At 35.9% G+C, this 20836-nt stretch overlaps 3 protein-coding genes across 13 annotated transcripts; 2 read left to right on the top strand and 1 right to left on the bottom strand.

Moving 5' to 3' along the window:
* The first annotated feature begins 16 nt into the window (after positions 1-16).
* Positions 17-6110, top strand: LOC101254735 (uncharacterized). Its single transcript, XM_004247931.5, has 7 exons — positions 17-862; positions 1041-1096; positions 1616-1725; positions 1817-1976; positions 4518-4610; positions 4921-5052; positions 5754-6110. Exons 1-7 carry the CDS (start codon positions 88-90, stop codon positions 5802-5804), a joined length of 1377 nt encoding a protein of 458 aa, XP_004247979.4. The 5' UTR covers positions 17-87; the 3' UTR covers positions 5805-6110.
* Positions 6111-6330: 220 nt separating this feature from the next.
* On the bottom strand, positions 6331-8008 carry LOC101254426 (chitinase-like protein 1). The gene is made up of 3 exons (XM_004247930.4): positions 7256-8008; positions 7016-7175; positions 6331-6943 (listed from the first exon to the last, which is right to left on the bottom strand). The coding sequence occupies exons 1-3, from the start codon at positions 7644-7646 to the stop codon at positions 6535-6537; spliced, it is 960 nt and encodes a 319-aa protein (XP_004247978.1). The 5' UTR covers positions 7647-8008; the 3' UTR covers positions 6331-6534.
* An 869-nt stretch (positions 8009-8877) lies between these two features.
* On the top strand, positions 8878-20809 carry LOC101253939 (plant UBX domain-containing protein 11). Of its 11 annotated transcripts, none has more exons than XM_019215675.3 (11): positions 9139-9343; positions 9417-9471; positions 10537-10636; positions 11063-11115; positions 11214-11295; positions 13601-13693; positions 13784-13851; positions 16657-16863; positions 16941-17424; positions 19480-19731; positions 20417-20809. In XM_019215675.3, the coding sequence occupies exons 2-11, from the start codon at positions 9469-9471 to the stop codon at positions 20614-20616; spliced, it is 1542 nt and encodes a 513-aa protein (XP_019071220.2). In that variant the 5' UTR covers positions 9139-9343; positions 9417-9468; the 3' UTR covers positions 20617-20809. The 11 variants fall into 11 exon arrangements, with proteins under 11 accessions (XP_004247977.2, XP_010326904.2, XP_069145263.1 ...); XM_069289158.1 differs by having other exon boundaries at positions 13601-13666; XM_069289161.1 differs by lacking the exon at positions 20417-20809 and adding an exon at positions 19939-20329 and having other exon boundaries at positions 13601-13666.
* The last annotated feature ends 27 nt before the right edge of the window (positions 20810-20836 follow it).

Here is a 20836-nt window from a genome sequence, read left to right on the forward strand (position 1 = left end):
ATTTTCAACTGAGTCAATTTCGTTCTCTTCCATTATATTTTGTATGTAAAAAAAGTAGTAGTAGTAGTATTTTGTCACACAAATGCCATGAACCTCTCTCTCTATAACATCTCTCTCTCACCTTCCAATTCCATCCGCTTCACTTCTCCAAAACGATGTTGTCACTACCACGTCATTTCTCGCCGAGTCTCCCCCTCCCCTAACCGTCGACGCCATCTCCGCCGCCGCCGCTTCCCCTTTCTTAAAAAGTTCTCCCCGGAAGACACTCCACCGTCCGATCAAAACCTCCACTTTGTCCTTACCGTCGATAATTTGCCTACCAAATCCTTCTACTCAATCAAGGACCTCATCCACTTGAAGCTCCGAGAATTCCTCCACTCAGGCCGAGCTGCCATTGAAGACTTGCAAACTCTCATCCGTATAGATACCGACGCCGGGAGAGTTTCCTTCTCCTGCACAAGGTCCACCGTTAAATTCCTAGCAACTCTACTAGTTTCAACTTTCCTACTTATTTTCACTCTTAGGGCTATTCTTAACCTAGTTCGGCGGATACCACTCAACACTGGAAACAACAACGTTGAATTAGTCTATAAGAGAGACCGTAGTTTAGGTGGAAGAGAAGTACTTGTTGCTAAAAATGAGACGCCTACGCTTGATAGGAAGAAACCAAATGTCTTGGATAGAGATGAAGGAAATAGTAATTGGGATTTGGATACTCCAATTAGCTTTTCCAGGAGGCGAAAGAAGAAGAGTTCTGTGGAGCAATTGCCTAAATGGTGGCCTGTTTCGACTTCTGGTTCCGATCAAGTTGGGACAGAGAATCAAGAAGAGTATCAGAGAATGGCCGATAGATTGATTCGAGGTAATTTTATTTTCTAGGTTATTGTTAGGTATGCATCTGTTTTTAACTTCATAGTTGTGCAACTCTTCTTTCATGTCTAAATTGTCTTATTGTTTAATCCATTGAAAGAATGGAAGACATGAATGATTGTTAGTTATGCACTTCCTTTTAAATCACAGTTTACAAATTTGCTTTCCAGCCATCTTGGACAATAGAATGACGGGGAAGGACATTTTAGCGGATGATATAATTCAAGTCAGTATGTTAATGGCTTCTTAGTTTTCACTATCTTTATTTATATACAAATGTGAATTGTTTGCATAGTTACTTAGTTTTTTAATTTTGTTTGCAGCCCCCTATATTTATGAGTTTGTCACACATACCATTTTAACTTCTTTTGCTCCAAGTAGCCCTTTGAGCACACAGATTTGCAACTTTATACACATAAATATATGGAAATGCGAGCTCCATTTCAGGAAAGGAAATTATAAGAATGAAGTAACCCCAATATCAAAGTCTTTTATTTTGAGAATAGTAAGTGTGTATTATATCTAAAAACTATAGTTAGATAGCCTTTTCATTTTGCATGGTACCATCTCAGTTCCTCTTTTCCTTTTCAAAAAATCTGTTACTTCACTGAAGAAAAGTATTAAAGAATTGTTCAACATCATTATAATTTTTTATATTTCAAGTTCAAAAAAAATATATGATTTTTTATTTTCCAAGAATATAAGCTATACTCAACTTTGTGCTAACATGCTGGTCCATTTGTAGTTACGACGCATAGGGAGGATATCAAACGTGAAAGTTTCATTTGATACTGAGAATGCACGTGATACCCTTTTTCGCGTGGCAGTCGACTTTATTCTTAATTATTGTGAAAGGTAGCTCATTTAGCTTGATGACTGATTGCTAGATGCCCTCTTTTGCATCTTTTTACCCTCTTATAGTTTCTTCTTCTTTGCTCTTCTGCAGCACTGCAAGTCAGTCAGCTTTTGTTCTAATTGATGGTGAAGAAGCACAAAACTTTGTTGCTGGGCTTGCTGATAATGTTGGACTTGAGAGTACTCGGGCTGCAAGAATGGTGTCTGCAGCTGTTGCTGCACGCACTAGGTCAAGGTTCTTGCAAGCTTGGGTAAGGTTTTTCTACTACTTTGAATTAAATTCATTTTTTGCATTTGGACTTCTTGAAGCAGGCTATGATATTAAAAACCTTAATCCATCCACAAAGAGTATTGCATTAATCTACTTCCTTTTTGAAGCTATCATATCTTCTTTAGCATTATAGTTGGGAGAATTTGTAAGCCTAGGAGGATTATGGCAGAACCTATCACTTCTTTTTTAACAATAGACAGATGTGACCCAATTGGATTATTTAGGCCAAGTGTTTACTTGGTTCAAGTGGTGTCAGGATTTAAAATTAATTCAAGGAAGTGTGAGATTATGCCCGTTGGGGATGTGGAAGACATCCATCAATTCCCAGGTTCTAAGTTGTAGGGTTGGGGCTCTCCCAACTACCTACTTGGATTACCTTTAGGTGCTTCGAGATCATTGGGTGTGGAATCCCGGTCTTCAGGAGTGACAGGTGGCAGAAAAGATGCTTGTCCAAAGGCAGGAAGGAAGTGCTTATCAAGAGCATATTATCAAATATCCTCACTTATATCTTTTCTTTGGTTCATGCTCTATCTTCAATCATAGAAAGTTGGGAAGGATCCAAAGAAATTTCCTTTGGGACGCGGCGGATGGGGCAAGGAAGTTCCACTTGGTGTGGTGGAAGCCTGTCATGTCTCCTAGAAGGTAAATGTTTTTGTGGAGAGGGTCAATAGTCCATAGATATGGGGCTATGGAAGGGAGTGGAAATCTAGAAATGTGTATGCATTTTGGGAGGGAAGTTAATTTTTGGGGTCATAGGTGGTGTTAGAATAATTAATGAAATACATTTCAAGCTTGCACAGAGCATCTTGCCAAAGAGACTTGACAATACAACAATTTAGGGGCTTGGCTAGCTACTAGATGGGCGATTAGAAAGCGTAAGGTTATTTGCGTTAGCTGGTGTTATATTTGCAAGCGGGCAGGATATGGATTCATCTTCTTCTTCATTGTGGTCTTACCATGAGGATATGGGGGAACATGGTTTATTGGTTTGGTACTTCTCGGGGCTATGCTAGGGACTATGAAAGAGTTGATGTTCAGTTGGAAGAGCGGGAGAAAGAGGAGAAGACTCAGGGCTTGGAACATGGTTCCACTTGCGTTAATGTGGTCGGAGAGCTTTTGAGAGGGTAGAGTTGAGCTTTGCTTAATTAAGAGTAGCCACTGATCCCTTATATTCTTTTGGTGCACCCATAAAGTTCCCAATTGTATAGAAGATTAGTTGAAGTTTGTAGAGAATCATTTCTTTTTGTAGATTATATACCTTTTGGTATTCCTCTTGCATACGGTTAATTTTTTGCCATGTTTATGAATGAAAATATATTTACTTGATAAAAAAACTATTAAAACCGAATTAGTTGGTAAGCCCTCCTAATTAGCAATTTCATATCTTCTCATACCCTGAAATCTAAGGTATTGTCTGCGTCTTAAGCCCTTTGTTCCTGGTCCACTACTATCTCATAGGAGCCTTTTGCGGAAAATTACTTTAGTGTCTAGTCGCATATGCTATAGTTTGTTTATCATAAAAATAAAAATCAACAAAAACACATCCTAAACAGGCTCGGGAAGCATCACAACAACAACAACAACAATCACAATCCTCTCAAAATAATTCTAAACTCAAATCACAATCCTCTCAAAGAAGATTGAATTGGATCAAGTTAGGATGAGAATTGTGTGAAATTAACTTCTATGAACTGGAATATCGCACAAAATAAATGGAGGAGTGGATGTCTATTGTACAGCCTCTTCAGTTTACATCTTCCCAATGAAGCTGCTTCCACACCTCAAATTTTGTGTGAAAAGTCTCATCATAGAAATGCAAGGGAAGACTCTTGTGTTGTACACTTACTCTCCACATACTCTTTACCACTTTTGTGCATGGGTAAGCCCCTAATATAATCGATTTAGCAAGGAAAATGGAAGGGACCTAGCAAATAAACAGTTGCTAATCATTGCCATCTTCCTCTTTACCTTAATAAAGGAAGAACTTAGGTCTTCCATAAAAATAAATCCCTCCAAGATAATGGGATCCTGGAGCACAAAACATGCTGCATTAGCAGCTTCCGAGGAAGTTCCATACCACAAGGGATGTGAAATAGACAACCTACCCAAATGTAATTAGTGGCTGCTTCCACGGCTCGAATCTGTGACCTTATCGGTCACATGGAGACTACTTTACTGTTGCTCCAGTTTCCAAGATGAGCTAATAAAATAAGCCATCAGTTCTAAAGCCCCTATAGATTAATATGTAAGTGTAAGGAAACTAAATAACTGTTTTAGGTCCTTGTAATTTAACTAATCTATCAACTGCTCTGGTAGGCTGAATGAATCAGCCAGTGAACTTATGTATATTTCGCCACGGATTTGGTGATTGAGAGAATTATTATCTTGGAAAAGAAAAAAGCTCGTCTTCCATCTTCAGTTTCCCTCTAAAATAAACTGTTGGCATGATGAAACTAATGGATGATCAAGAATGCAATATAGTTTGCTTGTACTAATGCTACTATGATCATTTAATTTTCAGGCCTTGGAAATACAGGGAAAGCATTCTGAAGCTGTGGTGGAACTGTTCAAAATATGTGTCATCCACCAGATATTTCCTCCTGAAGAGTTCTCGGTTTGTATTTCCTCATCTTGCCTACTTCTGTAAAGTTCGTGTGATTTATGCTCTGATTGTGTATCTCAAGGTGTGTACTGTATTAATTCTTTTAGAAGTGCCTTAACATTGAGCCATTGATATTTTAAAAACCCAGGAAAACTAATTGACAAACTTTTCCTGATCCAATTTCTGATGGAGTATGATTATGGACTATTTACTCTTTGTGGTAATTTTCCGAGTTGTCGCTATTTCAAGGAGCCAATGCTCTTTGCATCATAGTGTCAGACTATTTCATGTCATTTGTTGTTTTATTGGCATGTCTCTACAGCCTGAGATGGAGATGGTGGCTCGTGGACTTGAGAAACACTTAAAAGTAGACCAAAGGGAGTCCCTGATGAACAGTCTTCTACAAGTGTGTGGTGATGAGACCAGGAGAAGTGTGGCTGAAGCTTTGGGTCTGGTATGCCTAGTTTATTACTCCCCTTCCCTATCTAGAAGATCTGGAATTTGTTGTTCATTGTTGTTGTGCTTCTATTGAGTGACATTTCAATCGGAAGTGGCGTCTCCTGTCAACTTCGCTTGTTCTTGTGCTTTCTGAAAGAATTTTGCCCTTCAGCTGTGTAAAATAGATCTTAACCGACAGTGCGGAGAAGACATGAATTCTATCCTCAGTCTTGTACACTGTCTTGCTCCCATTTCTATTTGTTCTTTTCAAGCTCAACTCACACAACAGGAGTTTGTTGAATGTTTCCTAAATCCTTAAATCAATACAGATTCCACCTTCACCTCTCCAACCTCTGGGAAGTTAACTTTTTTCTAATATCACTACTCTGGCAGTGTGAAGAAGTATCTTATTACCATGGATGTTATAAAATTGTTGGATTTTCTCTTTAGAATTTGTAGACAAATCTGAGCCAAGTCTAGCTAGGGCAGGGACAGTCTGGACTACTGATGCAATACTTATTGCAGAGGTTATCTGCTATTGTAATTGGTCGAGTTATCCTTTGAAATACAATATGGTCTTATTACCTTTGTGGTATTAAAAGTGACATTTATTTTCTACACAGATGTGTATATTGATATTGATGTTTCCTTTATTTGTTGGTTTTTCACCATCTATCTGCTTCTTGTTGATTTATTTTTACTTGTTCTCTTCTGCAGATGTACATGAAGAGTAACATTGCTCATCAACAAGAAAACAAGTATACATAGATCACTAATTTATGCGTACAGGAATTGATTTTTAAAGATGAATAATGTTTTATGCTCAAAAAGTCATTGGTGTACAAGTAGTACTGCCTGTATGCAATAACCTTACGAAATGCTTCAAGTGGATTATTGGATGTATCATGTAAAAGGTAATGTTATCTGCTAGAAGAAGGTCCAATGCACATCCTTCTTTGTTCTCTTAATTTCATCAGCATAGCTATGAAGTTGAACTTCTTTAGTAGTGATCTCAAAACAATGAAGCTTACATGCTGAGACCAGATATCTATACATGTTTTTATCTTCTTTTTTCTTTTCTTTCTTTAAATGGATGATAGTTCCTTCTGTTTGGATCTTTGGTTAGTCTTTTGATAGAAAGGTTAACGGTTTCTAAGTGAAGTTGCGTTTTGCCAAATGATTGTGGTTGGAAAGATTGATTTCTTCAGAAATAGGCTTTATAATTATGTTATTTTCGGCAAAACAATGATAGCTCCGTATCAAAGTATGGGTAACAGAGATGTTTGCCTGGGGATGAAATGCAACAGGACAGTAGAATTGCAGTTTTACAAATTACAACATAGAAGCTTCACATTACATATATATATATATTTATAAATCAAACCATGAACATAAAAAAAAAAAATGCAAGTCCAAAAATATTACATGATAGAACAACTAGAATGGCAATTATGATTCCCAACGTTTATTGTATGGGCGGGGCTAAAGTAGGATGATCTCAAGAAGCAGCAACAGCGGTTGGGTTAAAAGGTTTTTGTTCGGCGCAGTTGAGTACTTCGTGAGGTCCTGCTTCCTCGCGACCAACCCCCATCAAGTCAAGGTAGTAGAGGTAATGGGAGACGATGTTGTTCATTGCGTCAACATCACCTTGGCCACAAACACCATCACCATAGAGAATATTCATGGTGGTACCGAAACCAGGAACTCGTTTAGACAAAGTATCATTCTTTGTGGGCTTCCAGTTGCCAACAAAGGCATCATGAGCTGAAGGCTGACCCTTCTTCATTGGGTTCATCCACCTCCAAATGGCAGCCTGGAAAGCCATGGTAGCATTTTGTTCAATGTATTCAGGATGATCCAAGAGATTAAGCTTGAGGGCTTCACCAATAGCTCCATAATTGTAGTTCCTTTTTTGAAAAGAGAAGAAAAATTCTTAGCAATCAATCAGATGCAGATCTAATAATATATATGGAAATTACCAGTAGATAGGCAAGGCACCACGACCGTAATATCTGGCTCCAGGAGTGCATGGGTAGGTTAATTTGAAGTATTCATCACAGTAATCTTGGCTGGGACTCATTTCTTTGTTATAGCATAGACCATAAGCGAGTGGTCCGCCAGTGGCGACACCATAACCACCTGGATTTGTAATTAATACTCTTAATCTAATAATAATAATAATCATCATAATAACAACAACAACAAATGAATGAACTTACAAGAAGTTTTGCTACCGACATGTCCAAAAAAAGCAGCAATCTCCTTCATCTGCATTTTCTTACCACCGGTGGTACCAAATCCAAGAGGCTGGTAAAGTGCTGCAGCCCTAATGAAAGATCCATAATCCCAGAATCCAACAGCATGAGCTACGGGTGAGTTCCTCTTAGTGAAAAGGAGCTCAAATTGGTCAACATCCAGATAATCAGTAATTGTCAAATTACAACAAAATTTAGACAATTTGTTGCACTCCCAATCCTTCACACACATCTTGGTACCCTTCACCGTCTTCACTAGTGTGGGTTGCTTCCTGAATGACTCATTCTCATCTCCATGAACAAAACCCCCAATGATTACCAACAGAAACAAAATCATAATCATCCTCATCTTCATTTTCTTAGTAGAAAGTGAATAGAATAGAAGAGAGAATGAATTTTCTTTGGTACAAAAGAAGCAAGAGTTAGATGGAGTATCTTTTTCAATAAATATGAGCTTACGGTGGAGATTGTTTGTGATGTGTGAATGGACGGTAGAGATTATTGGGACAGCCTGGATTTGGAATCAAGCAAAGCAATGGAGGGTGAACGCTGACCTACTTAAGCTAATGCCACTCCACCGACACCTTACCATTTTTCATTTTCATTTTCATTTTTGTGACAGCTAACCACTATCTACCTTTCCTTATTAATTTGTTCATTACAAATTAAGTAATGATAGTTATTAGTGTCTTCTTTTTTTTAAAAAAAATCTACTCTGTAATTAATATATTTATTTTATTGTGTTATTATTAATATCATGAATATGTAGGTATTTTAGTAATACAATTGTTTTGATGAGGACAATTAAAGACTCAGTCCCTCAGAATATTTTTTTATTTATGTACATGCATGTTATTATATGATGACAAACTAATAAATCAAATTAAATGTTATAATCACACTTTGATTATATTGTCTTGCAGCAAACTATTTGTTAGTTTTTTCTCTCGCTCACCGCCTCTCACTTTTTTTATCCATTTGTGTTTGTATAAGCGAGAAAAAAATTGTATATATACATATATTTTCGTTTTATATATACACAAATTATACAATCATTTGTATACAACAGTTTTATATATATATATATATATATATATATATATATATATATATATTAAATTACAATTGATTTCTTTATATATGTATAGCGAATTGTACATATTTATGTTTGGTATGGAGTACAATTATGTAAATTTTGCTATAACATACAAATATGAATTTTGTGTTTGCTATATGTGAAAGTTGCTCTTATAATGTACCAAATTAAACAACACATACAAATAATTTATGTATAATTAATGCAAGTATTACTAATATATTTTATTTTAACATTATTTTTATACACTTTATCGAAGAAACATTTGTTTTTGTTGCACAAATTTTTCTTATAGAAATTGATATTTTGATGTATGACATCATATTTGCTATTTTTTTTCTTATAAAAATTGATACCAAGGAGCAAACAACATATGACATCATATTTACTATTTTTCTTGTGAAATTTGTCATTTTTTAAAAAAAATTAGTAATAAAATAATTTTTAGGCAATATGTGTATAACTCATCAGGCAATTTATATATATTCTCGAAGATATACCTTTTAGGTATTAATGTAGTTAAATAGGCGATACACATAAGATGTATAAATCTTGATGATTTTTTGAGCAATTTTTATATAATTTCGTAAAAATAATTTATCAAATTAAGATTATTAATTTATAAGGATGATTTAGATAACGAAATTTTAAATTTTTAATTTTTTTTAAAAAGAGTGAAAAATATTTCTCGATCAGTAATAATAAAAACAAATAATTATTGCATTAAAAACGAACTCAAACAATTTGAAAGGATAGATAACTCTATATGTTTTGAGAGACCAAAATTTCTAAAAGAATGACTTCATATCTCTTTACATATATGAAATGAAACTCAAAAGTGTTTTTCGTTTTACCGGTTTTCGGTAAAAAACCGTTTCCACCCTTGTTTGAAAAGCATTCATTTTAGAGTTTTGGCTCAAAATTCCGATTGATCGGAGTGAAGGCGCAATCAAGCTGTAAGCTTACCTCTTTGTTTGTGGATTCAGAAACCCTAAATCCCTTTTAGTTTAACTATCAGTTATTTTGTAGGAATACTTTCATATTGTTTGATGGAACTGGGAATCGAAATCCTCGTGGAAAAATGGTTATTCGATTTCTCTTAGTTATGTTATATAATACTAAGTAGTTGTAAAAGAGAATTCTAGAGCATACGGCACACGTAAACAATACTATTGGATGTGTTGGACTTTACCTTCTTTTTAGTGATCTATATTTTCAAATGACTTTGTTAATTCTGCATTGAACTTGATTTAGTGAAAGAAAGAACAACCTTTTATTTCTTTGTCAAGTTTGATTAATTGCAAATGCCTTATTTTACAATTGCTCAGTTTTTGACCATGTTATTCAAGGTTTAAGGTCATTGCTATTGTTTTTGGGGGTCCATAGTTAGTCTATTTATAAAGTGTTTCAACTGATTTATAGGTTTCAACTTGTTTTACAAGTTAGTTTTTGGATCTGCTTAGTTATTTTGTCATGATTTCTTAGGAAATTGAAGGAGATCCTTATAAAATATAAATATTCAGTTATTCCTTGATTCAAGAGGGAAAATAATATGATTCAGTCATCTTTTTTTACCCAAAAAGGAATTAAAGGTATGATTTGGTCATTTTTTGTTGAGGTTGTCTTTCTTTGTAAAAGTAGGCGCATAGAAATCTGGGGGATCACGCGCTTCACGTGGTATTTATTAGGATTAGAGCTGACCCAAATTATGGCTTATCTCATACAACTCAACACGGAGCATTGCTTTTATCGTCAACAAAGAGTGTCTCTCGATAAAAGAAGTCAGCTTTGGAAAAAAAAATCAATTTTGTAGCCAAAACCAGACTGTCAGATTTTATTTTATTTTGTGTTTAAATATCTTTGAATTCAACAATAAAAGGTGAATTGGGTATAATCTCTTGCTTTTCTTCACTAAGTTAGGATCTCAAAAATTAATATAGTTATGCAGTCATTCCTAGATCTTTACTTTCTGCACAGGCTTGCGTTTGTTTGAACTATGGATTACTCTCTGAGTATTTCTTAATCTTTGCTTATGTCTTTAGTTTGTATTTTGTTCCTTAATTCTCTGTTAGAATCTTTATCTTTGTTCATCATCCTAAAGCTGGATCTATCATCTTAAGGCTGAAGTTTATATTGCCTCTTATAATAGATGGAGCAACTTTTATCTCCTCTCGTGTTCAATGGTTCTACTGTAGAAGCCATCACTGAAGCCAAGCAGAAGAAGAAGCTTTTTGTAGTTCTTGTTTCAGGTAACCTGTTTCTAATTCTCTTCAGTGTATTTATGCTATAAATTCCACTAGTGCGTCCTAAAAAGAACTTGTCGTAAGATAGATTTGGGTGATGTTGCAGCAAAGTTTATAACATTGAATAACAATAGGTTCCGAAGTATCTCAACTGGACTCAAGGGTAACTGGGGAGTAGTTAGACTCATGATAAGTGTTCTTGACTAACCCGGGGAAGCATATTCTCTCACTCAACCAAAAATGGAAGCATTTCATATGATGATATACGGAGATTTTCAAAAGAATTATTTGCTGATTTTACAAGAATCATAATAAGAAATTAGTATCTATTTTTCCCTTTGCACATACTGAGAGATCACTTTGATGCTTAGGAAATAGATAAGTCTTTAGACTTGTCATCCTAATTGTATTTCTTGCAAATTTGTGTCCTAGGTGGCAATATGGAATCAAATCAATCGGAAACATCAACTTGGCTTGACCCAAGAGTAAGTTTATCCTTACACTTCCTAGAATTTTACTAGGTTTGATGTTTTCAGCCCTTCAATAGTAAGTCCACTTTCTCATCTTTCTTCTAATTACTCAGGTTGCTGATTCTATATCTAAGTACTGCATTTTGTTGCACATCCTAGAAGGAAGTACTGATGCCAGAAACTTCTCAGCATTGTGTATCCTTTGCCTGTATAAAGTTTCTCCCCCCCTCCCCCTTGAGATACTCTATTCCTCGTCTAATTTCTTTTGTTTCTTTACACATCCCTCTATCAGTGCAGGGAGTTTTGTTTTCTTTGTCTATTAATTGCGCGTATTCTGAGAGGGTGAGGGATCTTTCTCTTCTGAATCACCATGAGCTTGGAGCTCATGCTAGATATCATAAACAAGGAATTCTAGGACCTGATATATGGAAATTTTCTAGCTGAAATTTTGTAAATGGAGTTGGTTAAAGAAACTTCAAGCAGAGGTGACGCTTAGATGTGTTATACAAAAAATTCATCTAAATGGAAGCGAAATAAAACTATATTTTGGGGCAAGTGTAGAATTTATAAACAGAGACAATTGGTGCAAGGGTCTCCCTCTGTCTAACAGAAGAACATTCATCATCCTGCTGGCGACTTTCCAGGGTAACCGGGTCAATGTCAATACTGACTGGCTTTTTATATCAATCATACATTTTGATTGGTTACAGAGTGGTGGGAGGTTCATGTTGTATGGGGAGGAGTACTAGCAGTTAAGAACTCTCATATTAATAGATAAAGAGTTGCGGAAATGCATATGTTGAGGTGGAAGTGTGTACATACTAGAAGAGGTAAGATTAGGAATGAGGATATTTGGGACAACATGAGGGAAGCGTGACTGAGATGGTTCATGCACGTGGAAGAGGAGGAGATGTGCAGATGCCCAGTCAGGAGGTGTGAACGGTTAGCTTTGGTGGGTTTAAGGAGAGATAGAGGTAGCCCATAGAAGAAGTATTTGGGAGAGGTGATTAGACAGGTTATTGCACATCTTTAATTTACCGTGGACATGACCTTAAATATTGGGATATGAACGTTGCAGATTAGGGTAAAAGGGGTTAGTATGTGCTGAACATTGTCTTGATATCTTGAGGGTTAGGCTTGGTAATAGTTTGGTAGCATTATTTTTTTTATCATTTCTTGTCCTATGATTTCTATTACTACCTGCCATTTCTCGTGCTTCAGTTATCGCATTATGTAGCTGTTGTTATTGTTCTTTGTTCTCTGAATGCATGGTAATGCTTTCCCTATAATTTTCTATGTGCTCTTTACTTTTGTATTTCTTTTTCATCGCTTGGACACTCTACCTCCACAAGGTATAGGGGTAAGGTTTGCATACACTCTTACCCTTTCCATACCCCAATTGAGGGGTTACACTGGGTATATTGTTATTATTTGAAGAAACATACTGAGAGAAAGAAAGAAGAGGGATAGACTAGGCTTGATTATCATCTCGATGAACAGTATTGAGTAAGCAATTGTGTCTTTGACATAGTGAGGCTTAAATGGTACATGCCTAGAGATACTAAAAGTTTCTAGAGTGCTGGAACATCAGGGGAGAAACAAGAAGTAGAAATCGTGATACACTAATCCCTGCTTGTATATGTTGGTTTATTAGGTGGGAGAGATATGCAAAATGCTTTGAAGACGAAGAGAACTCTATGAAGAAGATCAAGGAACATTTTACTTTTATTTAGTTTTTTGGTGTAAACAGAATATCATTAGTGAAGCTGAGAAAGTGATCGACTGGATAGGATCTCTCTTGGAATAGACGGGACATACTTTTGCCCGACCTTTAAATACTTTTGATCGCACCTTCTTAATAATAGAATACCCATTCTAAAAAGAGAAACAATTGATGAAAGAACATTGAAAGAGGAAATGATGACTTATATAGTAAAAAATTTTGATAATACTTTCTCCGATGTGCTAACGTAGGTGGGCGTTCTGCACGAGGTCTGGTAAATAAAATAATTCAGGTGCATAAATGTAGAAGTTATTTCTTGTAACTGCGCATAATGTACTTCTCTATTCACCTTATTTTTGTATTCATATTCAAATGCATCTTTGTCAAGTGTGGAATGATTTGTATTTTCCAGGTACAAGTTCATCTTCTTTAATTGGATTTTCAGTATTCTAACTTCGAAGGGACAAAGACAATGGGAGAAGTAGAAAAAATGTTCATACATGGAGAGTTTCCGAAGTGCAAGTACTTCAATATGTATTAGAAATGCTCCTCTCTTAATAAATGTAAAACCTGCTTTAGTATGAAAACTAAGGATAGTATGAAAACTAAGGAGTTCAGTAGTTAGTGTGATCTACAATGGTAGTGTTCTCGAAGCCATTTAAAACTTTGTGAATTCTTTCTTGGTTGATGAGTCTTATAATTCGGAAATCTTGCTGTCAATGCCATGCTGTCTATGTGCACTTTTCATGTAGATATACCCTTACATGAGCTACATAGATCCACAGGAGGCTATCCCTTGTATTACAGTTATTGGATACAATGGTGTTCAACTATGGCAACACGGTATGGATCAGCTTAATCTAATGTTTGGTAATAAAAAACATGGCATGATTAGTTGTTTGAGACGTAACTGAGTTGTTGCATCTCTTTCTTATCTCTTAATTATGTATCTAATTTTAGGGGGTTTTGTTTCTGCTGAAAATCTTGCATCTAGTCTTGAGAAGGCGTGGTTAAGTCTTCATGTTCAGGTATTTCTTATGTCATATGCGTGTTCTCCATGTAATTTTAATTCTGTCCCGGAGACATGATTCGATTTTCCTGATTTTGTTCCCATTAGTTATGATGAATTGTTTTACTAGGAAGACTATTAGCTTTATGTTGAGGAAATTGCAGGGGATCACTTGTTTTGCGCTGTTCTTTTAGACTTTTTAGACCACTAGACTTTGAGTGTGAGCAATTTCTAGAATTGTGACTAGTGTCAGATAACAACATACCCGGTGTAGTCCCACAAGTGAGATGTGGGTAGGGTAAGATGTACATAGACTTTATTCCTACCTTTGCGATGTAGAGAGTATCTTCCTGATAAACCCTTGGCTCAAAAGAGAAGATATTCAAAGCAGGGTTACGAGTAAATTATGGGAACAAAATATCAAGATACAAACCAAATGAAGCAATATAATACTAAACGACATTGAAGCATAGGAACTACACGATTACTAAATGTTATTACCACTAATAAAAGGCTGCAAGTAGGTTATAGGTTATAGGGAGACATAGAATCTTTTATTGATGTTCTAGGATTTCTATAAGTAGGTTATAACTTAGTACATTTTCCTATATTTCCTTGTAAATATGGACAGCTGTAGTTTTTATGCAGCAAATAGTTATACAGAAAATGTTACCTTCTAAAAAGAAAAGGGTTGCAAGGAGATGGGGCTAGCCCCCAGCTTCTCTCCTCTAAGGAGCGACAAATCTGTGCTATCTGCTAAAAAAAAAAGCTTCCCTTTAAATGGGATAGGCAAAATTATTTTTGTGCGCCATCCAGAGTGGATTGTAGACTCTACTAGCTCTAAATCTTCAATGATATATGAAAGTTCTTTTACTTCTCTGAATATTCTCTTGCTGTTACTTCTTTTCATTGTATGTCTAGTGACATTAAAATCTCCATAAAATACTGAGGATTCACCAGATTCCCCCTTCCCCTAACAACAGCCACCTCACCACAGATGGACTCAAAACTGTGGTTTCTTTCTTCATCCTAGAGTTTACTTACAATCAACTTAAAACTGTGGTTTCTTTCTTCATCCTAGAGTTTACTTACAATTAAAATCTTTCAACCTACTTGTTTGAGATTTTGAGGATCCTTATTGGTATAGCTGGAAGAGGAGGAAATAATGGTGGGTATGCAATTAGAAACATTGAGTATTTGAGAAAATGTGCTGAAGTTGTTTGTAGAATTGAACTTCGGATGGTCAGATATTAGAGACAAAGTGTACCTTCTCTCTTATCATACACTATGCATCTCCAAATGTCCAAAATTTCCAGCGACAATCTAGTTGGACATAGTAATGCGTTGAATCACAAATGAAACTTTGAGCAACTAGTTGGACAAAGTAATGTGAATACAAATGAGTTATCATGTTCTTATTAAATTGTTTTCTTTTGCAGGCAGAATTATTCCCGTTTCATAGATAAATTTTTAATTGTTTCATAATGAAGTAAGGTTGTGGGTTCAAGTCACCAAGGGAGAAACTTACCATATTAAAAAAAGTTATGTGCAGCATATGAAGTAATAATATATAAAATAGGCAGTCTGGCTAGTGGCTTCCAGGGAATTCAAGAGTCTAGAGTTAATTTATTCTACAACTCTGGTTGTTCTTTGGTCCTTCATGAGGTTTTACCATAGCCAAACATTTTATCTATTGTAGGTGCAATTTTCAATTACCAAATACTCTTCACTTCAAGAGCTTCAATTTTGTACAGTTTTTACCATCCATGACACACTATAATCTGTAAAGCCTTATAACCGTGGCCAAATAAAGTCTTCCTTGAATCAAAATCTACAAAGCTCTTGACCATCAATCGAGTATTGCAATATAACAGAATTGCGGTTAGGGGTAGAATTTTCTTGAAAGATCAATTTCCCTTCTTTGGTTACAACTTTCTGCAATTCAGCTACTAAGATGTCTAGAGTCAGCTTCTAAGTTGCTACTCGTCTCCCTGCTAAACCAAAAGTAAATAAACCCGTCACTCTCTTGCCTCAGTATTCTTGTACCTCTTGTTTATCCTTGTCTCCTTTGCTGCTGTCTATCAGTTCAACCATTTGTTGGCAAGATGGATACTTGCCTAAGTTTCTCTGTGCCATTTTTCCTACTCTGTCTCGGTAATTTGAAGGATATTGAAGGATGAAAAAGTCCCACATTGGTTGAGGAATGGACTGGTAGTTTGCTTATATAGACTTGGGCAATCCTCCCTCATGAGCTAACTTTTGGAGTGTGAGTTAAGCCTAATAGCTAAATTTACATGATAACAGAGCAGGACCCATTTCGCCCAATGTTGGGCCTCCAAATTAAGTATGCCCACACACTAGATATCCAGCCTTTGGCGTGAGGTGAAGTGAGGTGTTAAAGAATGAAAAAGTCTCACATCAGTGGTTAATGAGATGACAGGTCTCCTTGTAAGGCTTGGAAAATCCTCCTTCCTTTGAGCTAGATTTTGGGGTGTGAGTTAGGTCCAATACCTTATTTTACAAAGGAAAAATGCGAAGGTTGGATGTCGTTTTGCTAGCCGTTCAATTTTACATTTTATTACTTCATAAACCTTGATTAGCACAATCTATTAAATTTGATGCTGAGATAATCCAATCAGATTTGGGTTTAAGCTCATGGATTTGTTGTTTAGTATGTTAGGAAGCACTGTATTTCCTTCATATAGATATACAGTGTTGTCTGCTTCATGAATTTGGGCTACTACACTTAGTATATTGTGTTGGTCCTTGAATTGTTTCAATCTTACCTTGGTTCTTTGTGTCAATTATTTATGGTTTACTGCAGGATACAACAACTGCTTTGTTGACTGCTGCACTTGCTTCAAGGAAAGATCTTGTATCTGGAGCTTCTTCTGTAACATCTGAAGTAGGGAGTTCTTCAAGTGCTCAAGTTTCACCAGCTCAGGCGATTACACATATTCAATCTCCATTGGCTACACTGTCTAAAAACTCTCAGATAGTAGAGGGAGAGGATCCTGGACATGCTGCTATGGTAAATTTCATATACTCACGTTCAGACCTCTGTTCATTTATTGTCCAGCGTAATAGTCAAATTTAACTACTTTGCAGGACATAGATTCCTCGCTGATTGACATGGATTCTCATGGATCAGCAGATGCCTTTGAATCTAGAATTGGTGACTTCAATGAGTCTACCACTGTGATCACAACAGCAGAAAAACCACTTGATATTGTAGAAGTAGATTCAAACAAGGGTAAAGATGAATGTTCAATGTCAAAAGAGAATCCTGGTTTGCGTGATCAACATTTGGACCCTAGTGATGAAGCTCCTAGAGAGATTGCAAATAAAGCAGGGAAAGACCCCGAGATAAATATAGTTGAAGATGCAGCTGCTGAGTCAGATGATTCGTCAAATATATTTCATGATGTTTGTTTAAACATTAGATTGCCTGATGGTTCAAGTTTACAAGTGAAGTTTCTCGTTGTAGATACTTTAAGGATGGTCAAGCACTATGTTGATAAAAACCAAACAAGCAGCATTGGTTATTATGATCTAGCAGTTCCTTATCCTCGCAAGGTTTTTGGTGATGAAGGTAACAGAGTATTATATATGTACATATATATTCTTTTTTGATCAAGTAAAAGTATTTTCATTCATAAACGTTACCAAAACAGCCGTATTCAATATGCCAAAAGATCAAAACTCTACAAAATATAGTACTTCGCAAATCTACCCAATCATTTTTACAACAAGGAACTTTCTGCTTACACCATAAGAAAATAAGGGAGTGGAGGCTACTCAACTGCAAGAAACTCAACTCGTGACCTACAAAAGTTCGCATATTTCTCTCTCCGAACTACCCACAGTAACCAATCGGAACCATGTTCCAGGCCCTTTGTCTTCTCCTCTTTCTCCTGCTCTTCCAACCGAGCATCAAATCTTTCACAGTTGTTGGTATTAACCAAGGAGTGTGAAACCATCTAAACACATTTCACCATATTGTCTTTCTTATTACGATCCTTATCCTTTTTGTCATTGTTTTGGGTGGCAATACATCCTCCATAGCTACCTCAAGTCAAGTGCGAGTAGGCAACTTGACAGTCTGAGTTGCTGACAGCTTGGTACATCAACGTTCCACTTTTATATGTGATAGAGACTTTTTCCTTTGGTTGACACACATTTTTAAGGATTTCTAAATGTTGGTTTGAAGCTGTCAGGAAATGCATCAGAAGATGTGGTTTTGTCCGAATAGTTTGATGTTGGCTACAAATAGTGTCATTTGCCGCCTGTAATTGCTTTAGCACATATGGGATGATTTCTATTCAATAGTCTGAGTTCATCTTGTTATAGCCTGTCTCAACTAGTCTGGAATCAAGTCTTGATTGAGTTTGAAACATAGAGGAATAATAGATGTTTTAACACTAGGAAGGAAAACATACTTAATATTAAATCTAGGTGTTTGAAAAGTCTATATTTATGGTGTAGGAAGAATATTGCATTTAGGGGTGGTAATTGGGCGGGTTGAGTCAAATTTGAGTGGGTCATAATGGGTTAAGACAACAATCGGGTGAAGACCCAACCCAACCCAAATCAAATTTGCTTGGGTCAAAACGGGTTATGTATTGGGTTATTTAACGGGTCAAGACCGGACCCAACTCAATTTTTACTGAAGGTTATTGTTTTATATGTTCTTTTAAACTATTTTAGTAATTAATAATTCTTTTTTCTTTATTATGACTATATATAACATATCAAATTGGAAAAAAAGTTCTTTATAAATATCATGACAAGATCTAACATGAGCATTAGTGTAGTCAAAGGCGCGCTTAAGCCTTGAAACGAGGCTCAAAACGTGTTGACTGCTTTGCCTCGCTTTATGTGAGCTCTTCATCAAGGTTTATAGGCAAAATTTTCCTTGCCAATGAGCCTCTTTAAAGTGACACTAAATATTTGATATTTCATTTTATCATAGAAACTTCCAATTTTTTTGGTCATATATTTGTCATTCATGTTTATAATTATTTTCTTGGACTAAACATAGATATTTGTAATTTTTTTCTCTTTGCGCCTTTTTTCATTAAAGTTCATGCTTTATTTGCGCTTTAAAGCCCCACAAACCTTAGAGCTCTTTTGTGCCTTTTGCCTTTGATAACACTGGAGCCAATTCAGGTTACATATCAACGTAAGTTTTCATGAGTTGAGCTAATGAATGGGCAAACTTAAGCGGGTTGGGCAGGTTGGACGGGTTGGGTTTGATTTTGTCAGCCTTAATTGCATCGCATATGAACTCTTATATTAGATCTTTTGCATTCCTTCAATATTTAGAAGGAAATATTCAGTTTGTACTCTTTCTTGTACCTTCTTGGTACTCTTTAATGAAATCTATTATCTTTTTCATTAAAAAAGTATATATCAGTAACAACTAGTTTGAACTGATAAATTCCACATGCTTGCTTAGGATCTTCTCTAGAACCTTCATATGGTTTTTGTCAATTCCAGCATATGATCCATTAACCGCTATCAAACGTAGTTCCTTTTTGTTGCTTGCTGCTATTAATGACATTTACTTGTTACCTCATACTTTAGAGATCAATTAAATTACTATTATACCTTATAAATGCTTTTTTCCCTTGAAACGTGTCAACAGATCTAGATAGAACATTGTCAGATTTGGGTTTACACAATAGGCAAGCACTGATAATCGTTCTTCGTAACAAAGTGGATGTTACATCATTGCATGGTCTAAACAATCCGGCTGAGAGTAACCATACAACAATTGGAGGCGATGCAGGATATTTTGCTACGATCAGAAAACTCTTTTCGTATGTAAATCCTTTATCTTACCTTGGTGGAAGTTCTAACACATCAAACACTGCTCGAGATAGCATATGGCAATATGGTAGTTTCCTTTCCTTTCTTCTTGACCTCTGTGACAGCTTTACTGCTAGAGAATTAGAAATTAAGGATACGTTCAACAGATTGTATTACTTGCACTTTCTAAGATCAGCTTTTGAGTTGCTTGAATTTTTTTATAAGACTTGCATTAACAGGCACTTTACACCATCATGTTTTTGCTAATACAACAGCGTCGTTTCCAAACATGTAGGGGTTGGCTATATGAAGCATTGCTGGCTATTTTTCTCCATTTTGAATTCATCTAAGGACAAACTTATGCAAAGTGAATAGAAAGCACTAGAAGTTCTTTTCATTTTCTCTAGCATTATTTGAAGACACCTTTTCCCTGATTTAGTGCCTGACTTTGGACTGTCAGTGTAATTGCTTCTCCATGTGCTAATATCGTACTTCACACTAGCTTTTACAGATTAAATAAAGCAATGAGTTTGTAACTGAGCTTTTCAAGATCCATTATCAGGTGTATGGAACTGAGTATTGTTAAAAATGTTCTATTTATAAATGGATGAGATAAGGGCATAACTCATTGACAGTGAGGTTCAGAAAGTGCTTTATCTTATTATCTTTTTTGAACCCCTTGTAAATTTTGGGTTGGTCATGCTGATATATTCATGTGTCATGTTAATTTGTTTTTGGTACTGTGTTGTCAATTTATTGCCTCTGACATGTAGGTCCAAACTCATCCACACCTCAAAATAATCAGAGCCTGGTAAGTAAAACTTCCACAACTAATAACAGAGGTAGAAAGCGAGCGTCATCTAGCTTTGGGAGCAACATCCACACCCTGAAACATGATGAAGATGAAAATCAGTCTGGTGACAAAAACACATTCTGGAATGGTAATTCTACTCAGTTTGGTGGAGATGAATAAGACTTTGATGTGTGTATAAATATTCTTCCCGTTAGTCATTGTAATAAGTTTTGGATTGAAGCCTGTTCCTTTACAAAAAATGATTGGCTTAAGCATAAACTGAGGAGATGCATTTTATGGTTAGAGAATATGGATGATGTTTTGAGCACAAATAGGTCTTGTATTTGTTATTCTAACAGAAATTTTGCTCCAAGTCCATCTATTATTGATAGAGTAATGT

This window comes from Solanum lycopersicum, chromosome 9 (assembly GCF_036512215.1).
Source record: "Solanum lycopersicum chromosome 9, SLM_r2.1".
Classification (NCBI taxonomy): Eukaryota; Viridiplantae; Streptophyta; class Magnoliopsida; order Solanales; family Solanaceae; genus Solanum; species Solanum lycopersicum.

Excerpts from the sequence above, each read along its gene's own strand:
- LOC101254735 (XM_004247931.5), top strand. The coding sequence starts at position 88 with ATGAACCTCTCTCTCTATAACATCTCTCTCTCACCTTCCAATTCCATC. Across the intron at positions 1,726-1,816 it reads ATTCTTAATTATTGTGAAAG|CACTGCAAGTCAGTCAGCTT; the intron begins GTAGCTCATTTA and ends GCTCTTCTGCAG. Across the intron at positions 4,611-4,920 it reads TTCCTCCTGAAGAGTTCTCG|CCTGAGATGGAGATGGTGGC; the intron begins GTTTGTATTTCC and ends ATGTCTCTACAG.
- LOC101253939 (XM_010328600.4), top strand. Across the intron at positions 11,296-13,600 it reads CAGAAACTTCTCAGCATTGT|ATCCACAGGAGGCTATCCCT; the intron begins GTATCCTTTGCC and ends TGAGCTACATAG. Across the intron at positions 16,864-16,940 it reads ATCCTGGACATGCTGCTATG|GACATAGATTCCTCGCTGAT; the intron begins GTAAATTTCATA and ends ACTACTTTGCAG.
- LOC101254426 (XM_004247930.4), bottom strand. The coding sequence starts at position 7,646 with ATGAAGATGAGGATGATTATGATTTTGTTTCTGTTGGTAATCATTGGG. Across the intron at positions 7,176-7,255 it reads TGTCGGTAGCAAAACTTCTT|GTGGTTATGGTGTCGCCACT; the intron begins GTAAGTTCATTC and ends TTACAAATCCAG. Across the intron at positions 6,944-7,015 it reads GGTGCCTTGCCTATCTACTG|GAACTACAATTATGGAGCTA; the intron begins GTAATTTCCATA and ends TTTTCAAAAAAG.